The sequence below is a fragment of the Lampetra planeri genome, chromosome 2 (assembly GCF_965212315.1).
Source record: "Lampetra planeri chromosome 2, kcLamPlan1.2.h2, whole genome shotgun sequence".
Classification (NCBI taxonomy): domain Eukaryota; kingdom Metazoa; phylum Chordata; class Hyperoartia; order Petromyzontiformes; family Petromyzontidae; genus Lampetra; species Lampetra planeri.
In genome coordinates, this window is record NC_136108.1 from 17,159,515 (window position 1) to 17,172,909 (window position 13,395).

At 41.4% G+C, this 13,395-nt stretch overlaps 1 protein-coding gene across 5 annotated transcripts in view; it reads left to right on the forward strand.

Moving 5' to 3' along the window:
• The window catches only part of LOC144729184 (rho GTPase-activating protein 15-like), an 81,346-nt gene that overhangs the window by 42,264 nt on the left and 25,687 nt on the right, over window positions 1-13,395 (forward strand). For all 5 annotated transcript variants that reach the window (XM_078609223.1, XM_078609231.1, XM_078609250.1 and 2 more), the window contains 3 exons: window positions 5,644-5,784; window positions 10,467-10,544; window positions 11,588-12,052. In XM_078609223.1, the coding sequence (XP_078465349.1) occupies window positions 5,644-5,784; window positions 10,467-10,544; window positions 11,588-12,052 (684 nt within the window). The remainder of the gene's footprint in view (window positions 1-5,643; window positions 5,785-10,466; window positions 10,545-11,587; window positions 12,053-13,395) is intronic.

Sequence of the window (13,395 nt, forward strand, 5' to 3'; positions counted from 1 at the left end):
CACACATCCCTCCAAATTATCTACATATAAATAATAATATTGCCATGGTATTTTATACAGATGGCAGAACTTTCATAAAATCTGCAAGTTTGATGGGTTTTTTTGCAAAAAATAAAGATGTAGAATTAGACCATTTGTAGTGGAATTACCCGATAATTACCCGCTAAGTGACAGTAATTTACAGTTGATTATTTTAACGTTTACAAAATGTTTTTTTTTAATGGAAAAAAAGCCGGAACGCAGATGAAATGTCGTTCTATTGCTGAGGGGAGGGAGGTGTTTAGCGGTGGTGTTGAGAGAAGAGTGCGTGGCTTCACAGTGAGAACTTTTGAGACCACCTGGGGTCACAGGAGTATTTGAGCTTGGCTTTATAGTCTGCTTAAAATATTCATCCCTGCAAATGCCGATTATAATTACGAGTACTGTACAAGCATGTGATTGCTGTTAAAATATTCTTGTTTAATGCGTGGCAATTGAACTTTTGACAAATTTAATTGTAACCGTTTGATATAATTCATTAATTCGTTGAACAATGAGACTTCTATTTTTTTTATTTTAAGCTTTCGTGACTGCAGGGATTCATATTCTTGGTTCTTTTAGTAAAGTCACGTAGAAGGGAAACAATAAAATAATACAAATATCAAACAATAAAATTATCACGACGTTTAGATTGCAACACAAGCAATCATCATCAGGTGTGAAAACCACAAATTTTCTAGCTGTGCTTTTCACACCTGATGATTGCTTGTGTTGCAATCGAAACGTCGTGATAATTTGATTGTTTTATATTTTTATGATTTTATTGTTTCCCTTCTACGTGACTTTACCGAAAGAACCAAGAATAAAAATGAGACTTCTGTTGACTTCAAACAGCAGTGAAATTGCGTTACTGCCAAACAAACCCTGAAGATGATCATTCGAAGATGTTTTGTGTTTGGATTTCATCTCTGCTTATTTCCTCAAGGCACTAATTATGTGCCATTTGTGTTGCTGCACTCCATTTTGTTTTGGCCACATTTCAGCAGTGAACAGTATAATGAGCATGTTGGCAAAGATGTGCTCTTAACATGTAATTATATCATTGTGTTTTAATCACTTGTGCTGCATACTGTTACGATGCCGAGTATACATAAATATACGTTGATCAGCATTGCGTATAATGCACATGCAAAGCTAGTTTTGAGAATAATGTGGCGCTAATAACTATGGCTGCAGCATACATCAGTTAATTGATTAATACCAATGTTAAGGCTCGTGATACGTGCACATAATTACAAGTTTCTGTAGGGATTAAGATTTTTCTTATTAAACTGAATGACAATGATCTCACATTCTTATCTTAACAAGATTTTATATAGACGGTAAAGGCGATGAAAATATTGATCCTCGAATCAAATCTCATCCTTGAATTGCAACAATGCATTGACTTGCTGGGCTGCAGCCTAACATATTCCACTGTGCTGAAAAACAAATAAGCCCCCCACTTGGTGGGAAGTCAACAGCGGTTGTCTTCCTGTGCAAAGGGAGTTAGAGAGAGAGGGAGAATGGCCTTCATAATGGAACTGCTATTTTCACTCTTGGCTTTGGGCCATCAACACATGGGCACCACCAACCCCATTGCATGTTTGAGCAGTTAGAAACTTTGACTTTTGAACTGCAATTGAAACATTCATATATGTGCATGTTAAACAACCACCAATGTTTCCTGTTTTGGTTACCGACGATTATGAAAGATTTATTGTTAATACCAAAATTAGGACGTTGTTTTCTCCTAAGGAGCATTGAGGATCACTCGAGGTATGCACTTTCGCAGAGGATTTATTGTGTCATATATGCGCATGCATTCATATTGATTAGATTCTACCAAAGCAAACACGAATATACATGTGTGTGCAAATTGTATGATACAGTAATGAATGAAATTCGACAATGAATGGCATGGTGGCATTCAAAACCCCCAGTACTACGTTGGCTTCTGACAGTTTGACCCAGAGATATGTGTATCTATTAATCTCGGAGACATTTAGCTGTTGCAATCATTTACGTGGTGCCATTCAAAGTCACGTGCGTACATGCTTTTACTCATTTATCATCTGCAATGGCAAGGGTGCCCTATTCACAATCAGAAGGTTGCATAGTTACAATGCTAATCTAATGTCGACTCACTCAATGTCCCTCAGAGGTCGCTACGTGTGCGCTCCGAAGGAACAATAGACATGATAGTGCCGTGCTAACATTTTACATCAATTGCATTGTGTGCTGCTCTTTAGGCAACTGTTGTTGAATACATAGTATTACCTAATAAAATAATTACGTGTTCATTTTATAGGCACTAGGGATGACCATTGGATTCAAAGAACATCGGGTTTCTAAGGACAATTTGACAATGCTTTTTTAAATGTTTAAAATCATTTATAATGTGCACTAATTTCTATACGTATGCATACTAAGAATGGAGACATCACGCTGATTACTTTTGCCTGGAAGAGCACGGAAGTGGCATCGTTTTTTGGGTTCAATCCAAAGCTAACAAAAAATTTGGATCATCCGAAATTTAATTTTTACGCTAAATATTCAGAATAATCATAAAATCCACAACACATCCCTCTTATGCGCTAAGTAAATACGGATTTTGTGTAATGTGTTGAAACGAACCTGGATCTTGTGTTTGTTTAAGATTTTGGAAATCTCTTTGGTAACCCCCTGCTATGTATGTTAAAGTGGTGGTTTTGGTTGGGTCCTCAGAAGGTTGTCCTCGTCGAGGCCGCTCTCCTATCTTACAGTTACATGCTAATTTTTCACATTAACATCACTAGCCCCGGCCACTTCTTTATGACCCTTGGGCTACACCCATTTCAAACCTTTTAAAAACAGTCTGCCTCAGCAGCAGACCATACTTTCCCACCTGATGACGGACGCTTGTGTTGCGCCCGAAATGTCGTGATTTATTGTATTTTATACCTACGTGACTTTACCGAAAGAACCAAATAGTATGGATTCCTGCAGGCGGGAAAGCTTCAAATCAACACAATTGGTATTTTTTTTACATTGAAAACCGTAACGTGTTTTATTGTTATCATTATTATTACAGTGTTTAGAACTGTCACTGAAATCCTCGGTTTTTCTTCTCAACTCAACGGTTGAGGGTCATTATTTTTGTCCACATGACCGCGTGCTGCACGTTCCATTGTGGCACATCAATTCAATTGGCCGACCAGCCGCTCTGCGTCTGCTCCAAAGCCTTGGCTGGTAACAATGGCAGGAACTCAGGCAGAGGAAACGCAAGGAGAAGGGGTGCATTTTTTAGGCCTCCCTCTCCCCAGCTTTCCTTGCTCCCCCCCCATCCCTCCCTGATGCCCCCCCCCACCCACCTCCGGCTTTTTTGTTTTTTAAATGACGTGAAAGTGCGCATTGCGCCCGCGTCTGTCGGCCCATCTGGGGCATCTATGAAAACTCAAATGCGCCGATGAGGCACCTCCTCCTCCGTGGCGGTTGGGGGGCATTGTTAACGTGTGGGAAAATAGCGGGAAGCAGACGTGGTGATTTGTTGGAGGATGTATACTCTCTGGAGAAATCCTAAGAGCTTTACGGGTGAGAGCGGTTACATTTACGGGCTGAAAACGATTGCGTTAAAGGTAGTGGGCTCCCTACAGAATAAAACTGATTTTGCGGAGTATGCCTTTTTGCTGCTGTGTCTAGTGAATGAATGGGGTTTTGTTCAGAGGTTCGGTGCAATTTCAGCTCAAGTCAGGGTAATCGGACCATTTATTCACTACACTTGAGAACCCGTTTTCATCACGGGCACCTGCACCCAGAGTTGAACTTAGCCTCTTGGTGGTGCTGGCTCATTGCTCTGATAACAATATTACCCACTTGACACATCTGATCATGATTTCAGGAATATCCTATTCGTTTTTGACAGGACATTTGACGGAAATTTTTTTTCACATGTATAACAATCTGCAATGACAATGCTGGAAGTACTTTGTCAAACTATATTGAGCCATGTAATGCTTTTAGTAGAGTGCGTGTCTTACGATTGACAGGTGGGGTTGTCAACTCAGGTTTTATCTCTTTACAGTTGATGCGATGTGCAGTAGTTGGCTTATGGAGAAACTGGCCCCAATTGTATGGGCAAGAAATGCGTATAAACACTGCCCCGTACTGGTTTGAACGAGGACACTCGCACTCTTGATTTGGTCGAATTAAGCATGCAAATTGAGGCTGGAAATTATTTGCAGATAAACAGTAATAGCAACACAAACGAAATGTAAACCAAGCACAATAACGAGTGCATAAAAATATAGGAGTGGGGTACAGCGGTGGTGCAGTCCGGCCACTTAAGTTTGATTCCTGGTCATGGCTAACATCATTGGTGAGTGATATCTGAACTGAGCCCCCTACACCCACCCGCAGTGACTAGTGTGGTGAAATATGGTCGAACCCCCTGTGACTGACAAAAGCATGCATAGGCCTTCATCCAGCAGTGGCTTGACAGAGGGCTGTAAAAAAATAGGAAAGATTTGGTTCATGTGATTCAAAACCAAGCATATGCAGTATGGTACACACATGTTTAGAAGTGTATATCGAACAAGACGTAAACTGATAGGACCATGTAATTACAATAGATCCAAATTGATTAGCAAAGAGATTTATTGCATGACGAGTGAACTATACACTGTTTAAACTAAACTTTTTTTATTTTACCAGGCAAGGCCCACTGAGCTTTATAGTTTTTTTTCAGAAGCGACCTGGCCAAGAATGATAGCTCAACGAAGTGGCTTATCACGTGGAACTTTATAGCAGCAGCCAAGTACTCTATACGCGTGTTTCTGAATGTGGATGGAAAAACCAGAGGATCCAGAGAAAAATCCACGCGACCACGGGGAGAACATGCAAACCCAAAATATATATATAGGCGTCAGGGTCAGGATCGAATCCATGACCTCCAGTATACCAGACAAATTAGTAAACGTCTGTGCACCCTGGTGTCTGTATGGGGGTAAGGGAGAGGGAGCCTGAGATGGGAGTAGATTACACCTGTTTAACGTGGCATGTAGAAGAGAGGAATTGGAATTAAATACGACTGTGGTTTAGATCTTTGTGGGAAGGAGCTGAATAGAACATTAACATTAATAGATCTGATAACCAGTGGCAAAATTGGATTTTAAATTGCAATCTGTGGCTTTGAGTCATTTGGTGAATATGTAAATGCTGTGTTTTTTTATTCATATAGGCACAATCTTCATTGCAATAGGGAAACTTTAATTTGTGACTCATAATTTCTTCATAATGTGTATTTTTAAGCAGCAAAATGGTTGTATGCAGACCCATTAAAATTAAAAGGCAGACAATAATGTGGATAACATTAGTTTGATCACTAGGTTCGGATGCGTCAAAAGAAGAGATGATGTCTGGTGGTCCAAGCTAACCTTCAGAATGGTAGCCAAAGGAGCACCTGAGAGGATGTCCACCGTAGAGATGGAGCAACGACACAAGCTCTTGTTCAGGCGCTAAATGGATTTCTGAGGAGGCATGCATCCGGCGGTGAATTAATAATGACTCGATGATGGTGGTGGTGATGATGAAATGTACTGCCCTGCGTTGCTTAATGTGTGTTGATTTCTTTCTGCTGTTCTGCAGCCTCCGACGCCCCCGCCAGACTACAGCCCGTCACAGTCGAGCCTCGCAGCGGCGCCCCAGGCCATCCTGCCACCTGGCTGGCAAGAGGAGATGGACGCGAAGGGAGAGATCAGCTTCACCCACCTGGCCAGCCCTGACAAGGTGACTCTCCATTCCTACCAGTCCAAAACATTCAAAGTTATGGAGGCGGTTATAATCATAATTACTTGTGTTAAAGGAGGGTGAAATGTTGGCATGAGAAGACTTATTATTAGCAGTTTGTGCTTGCTTGCATAAAGAAAGGTTTCCAAAACTCAGGAATTCTAGGATATATTTTACGCGTGTGGCCTATTTCTCTCATGCACATTTGGGAACTATTTATATTGTAATCCAAGCCATATGAACAAAACCTCCTCGACCGCAGGCTGCAATACTACTGTCGATTGTTTCCATGGAAGGTGGAAGCCGCCAGTGTGGTCGTGGTGGACTCACTGGCCAGGTGTTTGTTGAGCACATTGCTTGAAGCCCACGAATCGATCCACGCTGTTTTGATGCTGAAGTTTGCTTTACCCAGACATTTTTTTTTGTTGTGGAATGAGGAATTTGTTCAGATCATCGTTGATTGGCAGGTTCCACAAATACGAAGGAGACATCACAGCGATGCACTCTGCTGCTCCTGACGTGGTTATCTGGCTTCACTACCTAAATGTGAAATTGTAATTGTTGCTCTGCATCTACATCAGCCGTACGAAAGAAATACATATTGGCAGGTTTGGTCAGCTTGTGAATGGTTCGGTTGACGGAGTGTTGCAGCATCCCGCCGAATATCTGGTGGTGTGATATTTGACAGAAGTATATATAGACATGTAACGATGCATCGATGTAATCAATTTCTATTTATTTTAATTCTCTGGATACATTCATCAATTATTTGTTATCAATTCTGTTTCGATGACAGGTGGGAGAGTAAATCCGTCCATCCAAATTATGTATCTGAATGAAATGGTTCTCTCTAGATTGAAATGGTTCTCATTGTGTGGCTTAACAGTATTTGTTATTCGTGTGAAGCATGTGTTAGCAGCGCACGTTACTATGGTCACGACTTCTTGTTAGCCACCTATAGCAAAGGTAAACAGATCAATCGGGCAACAATGACTAAATTAAGGTGGCACAACTGTGTGCAGTCCGCATTGAAACTGGAAGTTATGTCCAAGTCCCACTGAAATAAGTAAAAGAATCACGTTTACTATGCACAACCATTCAAATGATCATGATCTGAAACTGGTATGATTGTTTACTTTACTTCCCTGATGCGTCAATACACTGAAGTGTAAATGGTTGAAGTCGTCTCATAAACACAATGATTACGTAATTTATTTTCAAAGAAGTTGGCCTCATTACAAGAAAGATGACATCCAAAAAACAAATGTTTTTTGTATTTTTGACCATATCACCTTCCGTCAGCGGCAACGTGGCAGCCTTGAGGTCTACAAATAAACAGCTGTTGTTGTTGCACCTCGGGAAACCCCCTTCTAATCTGCCCGTGAACAGAGTGCCACTAATCACGGGTTTGAAGTTGCGTGGTTCACGCTGACATCAGCTGGCTTTGTCGTCGCTGGTGCTTGGCATGCACACGGCCGCATGCTGTGTGCCCTGGCTGAGTCACGACTGTGTGCAATGGGTGCTGCAAGTCCCCCGCTTCAAGTGCCTTTACTTGAGCGTGCCGATGATGGTGCTTCTTAAAGTCACATGCCACTGAACTTGTTAATAACGAGTTTGGTACACATTGCCTATTATTATATAAACACACACATGGGCACACAACCCAGGTCTATGTTTATGTAATATTTAAGAATGTTGATTTGAAGCTGATGACGGACGCTTGTGTTGTGCCCGAAACGTCGTGATTTATTTTATTTTATACCTACGTGACTTTACCGAAAGAACCAAAGAGTATGTATAATATATAAGAGTTATTAAATTGTTTGTGTTGCGTCCTCTCTTAATCATCGTTCATTCATAACGTTAAACACATGTAAAATAAGACGTATTATTTACATCAAAGCTCTACATATGGACATTGCGAACAATACAGGTTCATGGCAACTCGTACAGTGATCATCACGAATGTATGGCTCCATTGGATTTATGAGCGTTTTTTCTGACAATTACCCCAGGGGTTTTGTTTGTTTCAAAACAAAAACAATTAGCATCTTCTCTTATATCGATTCACCAATCGACAGCTTTTAATGTTGTTTACATTGCCCATTTATGTGATTAAAAACATGAAAGGAAATCTAAAAGAAAGGTAACAAAAACACCCCTGAAAATATACACAGCCAATTCTGGAACTCGCAATCCAACGCTACGGTAGTTTTGTACAGTATGTGTACTAAATTGGGACTGCCTGGCATGTAAGTTTTTGTGCAGCGTGGGGACACCACAAGTCCAGCATTGCTTTGCAAGCCGTTTGAGTACAGGAGGAGCATGGGATGTCCACATAAGGATACACTTATATGCTGTCAATCATTTTTTTAGTTCACTGCACTAGGTAACCGGTAACCTGAGTTTGATACCCAGTTATGACTAACATGAGTGGTGACAAATATCTGAACCAGTTATGGGCACCCCTATATTCATATGGTGCATAAATATATCACACAGCACCTGCAACCGGTAAAAAAAAACCTTACAAAACAAGCATGCCTGCTGATCGGACTGTGAAACTAAAATATTGTACAGCCTCGGTCTGCTTAAACAAATTATGCTGTAAAATATTGGTATTGGTGTTAAAGATCAAGGCTCATAGACTAAAAATATTCTCTGCATACGTGTAGCGGTGGACTTTTTTCATCTGATTGTTTGCAACTAATTATAGAAGATATTTTCCTGTGGGTGGAACCAAAAATATCAACAAAAGCTGACTCCTTGCCATTTGATCCGGTGTCATGAAAACATTGGTATTCTTACACAGAATTTCCATTCCATTAATGTTTTATATTGGCCATATACAAGAAGCACTGTGAAAATACAGAGAGATGGGCCTTATTAAGATAATTTATTTGCAAACTTCGGCTCAAGTAAAGTGGCCCTGGTTTACTAAAGGTTCCAGTGTTCTTATTTTGATGTTGTGGTAACAATGCCCAATATGACGCATAGCAGTGGTAGAGTATTGTGTGTCACCGAAGCCCTCGTTATATTGTCCTGTGGGTGGCAGCCAAATGTGCTCTAAGACTTCAAGCCAAACAGATGACATCGCCAAGCATTGTGGTGAAAAACTTACTTGAAATGTAATTAGGTCTGTGCATAGCAAAGATCGTCACGTGTGTGATACTCCAACGTGTGGAGAAGATATGAGGTGGGCAGTATCTCACGGTGATGTATGTTTCTGTGACCTACCTGTATGTATTTTTAATTGCAAGCCCTTGATATGTGTGGGTTATCTCCAAAATATAAATAATTAGTAGCACAATTAATTATTATCCTAAATGGTGTCCTCTTGAAAAAAATAAAGAGTTCTGAGCCATGATGAATTTTTCATGAATATTGGACGTGAGTATTGAGAAAATAGAGACCGCGGAAGAATGCAATGGTTAAGGAAAACTGAACCGTCGCAAAGAGGGCAATTTGAACGTTCTTCTGCACATTCCATGCGATGGAGATGAAGAATGTTTTAACGAATGATAAATCCGGAAGAACAGCTGAAACACCTGCAAACAAAAATTTTGGAAATGTTCGAATTTTCTCATTAACGCAGACAATTACGTCAGAGACCACTAGTCCATCTAAAACATCACATTTACTTCAGAAAATACATTGGGATTTAGCAGAACAAGTCACTGGAAGGAAGGAGTCATTAAAACAAGAAAACAATAAAATGGCAGCAGAAGAGGACAACCTTCACGGAGAATCAATTGGGAGACGAAACTGCACAGTTATAGTGCATGCAGCAATAAACGGAATACATCTGCACGGACGTTGCTGCCAACACGGTGTGCCTTTCATTAAATAGTTGTATTGCAGTATTAATACATGCTAACAATCCCAACAAAGCCATGTGGTACACTGTGCTGTATTGGTTATTTCAAAATGGGCTAGGAATTTTGATGAGAAAATTCCTCTTCATAGTGGAAAAATGCCGATGCACTGTAATGAAGCAAGTTTACCATGTGGATTGGTCATCGATTCATGTCACTTCTTGAAGCTGGAATGAAAGAACAGAGAAAGGGCACAATTCATTATTGGTTTATGCCCATCGTCCCACCCCATTATGTATGGATTTTCAGCTCGCTGTGCCCGGTCATCTAGATTTGTAACTTTGCAAGCGTTCCCTCCACCGCTAGAGGACCACGTTCTGCTGTGCGGCAATCTGCACAGTGGATGAGACTGGAGTGGGTGGTGGGGCTAGAATGGAGTTGGAAGACGTGGCCCCCGAATGTGTCTGTTGAGCGAGCGTGGCTATGCCTTTGACGCTATTAAAAAGGGATATCTGTTGCATGTGCTCTACCGCAATTAGGTGGAAACTCTCGTGAAATTATTCTTGTCCGGTTCCTGGAAAGGGGCTCTGCGGTAGAGTGGTAACACTGGAGTTCGATCTCGCACGACTCACAAACACACAAAAAGACAAAGATCCCTCATATAGCTTTAACAGACTGTTGGGGCAAGTGCTGTTAGCGAGCATCTATGAAGGCCGGCACGGCCAGCACCACACCCGGCCACCTTTGTCTCCCCATTGGTGATGTTTTTAGACGCCGATCGAGGTACTCATTTGAGGCTGATTCAACCCTGGTGAGGCCCAGGACCATTGGATTTAATCGCGTGACTGTTGTTTACTTTGTGTGCAGTGGAAGAGGTTGATGGATGAAAATGGCAAGGTGTACTTCTACACGAGCAAGGGGGACAGTGTCTGGGAGCTTCCAAAGGTGATTCGTGGTGTTAATATCTTGATTGATTGATGCCACTTGTTTAACAGAAGTGTGATTCCCTTTATACTTGGAAGTTAGAATCAGAATAACAACCGTGGCTCACATCAGTGATGAGTTATATCTGAACAAGTTCTGTGCCCCAATCCACATTGTGAAGTATGGTCAAGTGACCCCAATAACCGAAAGTAGGCCTTATGTATTATTATTATGAATTTATGTAAATATATATTTAAAATGGGGATTTGACAATGGTTTGCACTAGCTTGTTTTGGTGAATTGACTCAAACAGTAATTTCTGGTGTCTTTGAATAAACATCACGGTAGCAGTAGGAATTTTATTTGGCTGGGTGACAGCATGGCTGAGCAATTGACTCACAATCGGGCAGCGGGACTGACCGAGTGCCTTGGTACAAGTGTAACATAGGCTGCCTGGGCCACCCAGCTGCTTCAAACCATTGTTAGTGTAGCCAGCATTTTTTTTTATATTTTTGAGTCATAGTCTTAGCCTAGTCAATGAAAACCTGTGGAATATTAGTTAAGTCTTCATACACAGATTTCATGTTGTAATTCTCTTAGTCTAGTGGAATAAAGAGGTCAATCATTTAATCTACTCTCAGTTATTGAATGTTGGTGTAAGGGGTGCACAATTGCCCCCTCCTCCACCCCACCACAATATTATCTGGTGAGCCAATCGGCGAACTCGGTAAATATTTTATGTACACATTTGGCCAAATACCACTTTTCTACATCAATTCCGCTGTCCACTGGAGTTTTTCTTGGTCTTCCTCAGGGCAATGCTGTCTCTAATAACGTTAAAGTAAATTAGTTTGGGTCTTCATTCAGACAAGTTAATTTGATTATTTGTAGTAGACGTCGTCACGCTTGATAATTTTTCATACACTCATGATGTCACCGGTGACTGAACTTTGTTGACGGATATATTCAGCACTAAAGTTCACATGTGCTTCCAACGAATGTGATTTGTTTTTTATACTTTTAATTGTCATCTCCCCCCATTCCTCCCGCTCGGCCACAAACAGCTGGAGTCTCCCCCTCCCCCCGAAGAGCCCAGGGCCGGAACCCTCCCTCGTGCATCGCACCCCTCGGAGCGGTCCCTCCACAGCAGCACGCTCCCCCGCGGCACGGGCACCTCATCGTCCTCCTCCTTCTTATCCTCGTCGTCTGCAGCCATGACGCAGGATGTGAAACCCGCACTCAGCAGCTTTGGCATGGCCACGCTACCACGCGCCTCTGTCGGCTCGTCCGACAGGCAGTTTGGCACCGGAGCCGGCGGCAGCAGCAGCAGCAGCAGCGGCATCGGCAGCACCACCTCGGCGTTGGCCGCGACTTCTCTGGTGGCGACACTACGGCCCGGCGGGCCTGACAAGCCTCAGCTCGTGCTGACAGAGCAGGGCACGGTGACGGCAGTCAACTGGCGCGTGCGGCAAAGCGGTCTGGACAGGGCCATCCTAGCCAAGTCGGTGTTCATTCCAGATGAACCAAAGGTATGTGGGGGAGCATGGGCACGCTGTTCTGAGTTGTGCAGAGTTGTGAGAAGCGCTTTCTTGAACTTGGCAATGGCTAATTCTGGGAGACACGTGACTCTTGTATTATTAAAAAATAAATATTCATTTAATTAAATGTTCTAAGTTGATTAATAATTTTTTCATGAATTTACAGTCGAATTTTATGAGCTGTAGCCCACACTGGTAGACTCTTGACTCACAATCCAAAGTAAATGCAAGGAGGTTAATATGTCTCTCAATAATAGTCACTGAAGCAAAGGATTTCAAGTGTTCATCACTAATGTTAAATTGCTGTCTACAATATATTGTAAAGTTGATGTGTCCCTTTTACTCGAGTGAAAATTAGCTGATGCTCATCTCAACTAACAGTACTATCGAGAGGGTAACCATTGTTGACTTCCTACGAAGTGGTTCTTATTTTACCAATCCCAGAGGGTAGATTTTGGGCTGAATTGACTCATGGCTCGATCTGTTGGTGTAGGAATTTTATGTGCTGTTCTATGATTAAATATCATACAAATGCTACATTATCCCCACATATTAAGCCAAGTTATTTTACTATTGTATTAACCTTTGTGAGAATGCATTGGCCATTGGAATTTTTCAGATATAAATATTAAAAAATCCTAACTGAGCCACATGCATCTTTTGGAGTGATGCTTAAAAATGATCAACTTATTTCCATTGCAAAGGTGGCCAAAATCCAGTCACACGGAACAGTTCCCAGCCAGTGATCATGAAAATGTATCTGTTGCTCTGCTGAATGTTTGATAATGTTTGTGACAAGCTAAAAGCACTTCATAAATGCCATGCCCAAACCTTCAAACGAGACGTGTAATAAAGCTAACCAAATGAGTAGTGAACTGATTAACTGAACAGTGCACTTTTAATGTGTGATGCACATTATGCAGTGGCTTTCAATGAATATAGTTTCACCAGCCACAGCTGAATTTTTATTTAAAGCTTTCGTGACCGCAGCGATTCATAGTCTTGATTCTTTCGGTAAAGTCACGTAGAAGGGAAACAATCAAATAATAAAAATATAAAACAATAAAATTCTCACGACGTTTCGACTGCAACACAAGCAATCATCTACAGGTGTGAAAAAACACGGCTACATTTTTTTTATTTTTACCGAAAGAAACAAGAATACAGTCACAGTTGGTTTTGTTTTCTCTCGCAGGAGCAAGCAGGGCATAACAAATAATTATTCAATAACTATAAAGAGTCCAAGCTGTTCAGGTGGAAAAGGGCATGTAATATTGTTTAACAAGCATAGCTAGGTATATATTTTGTGAACTCTTGTTTTATTGAACAGCCCC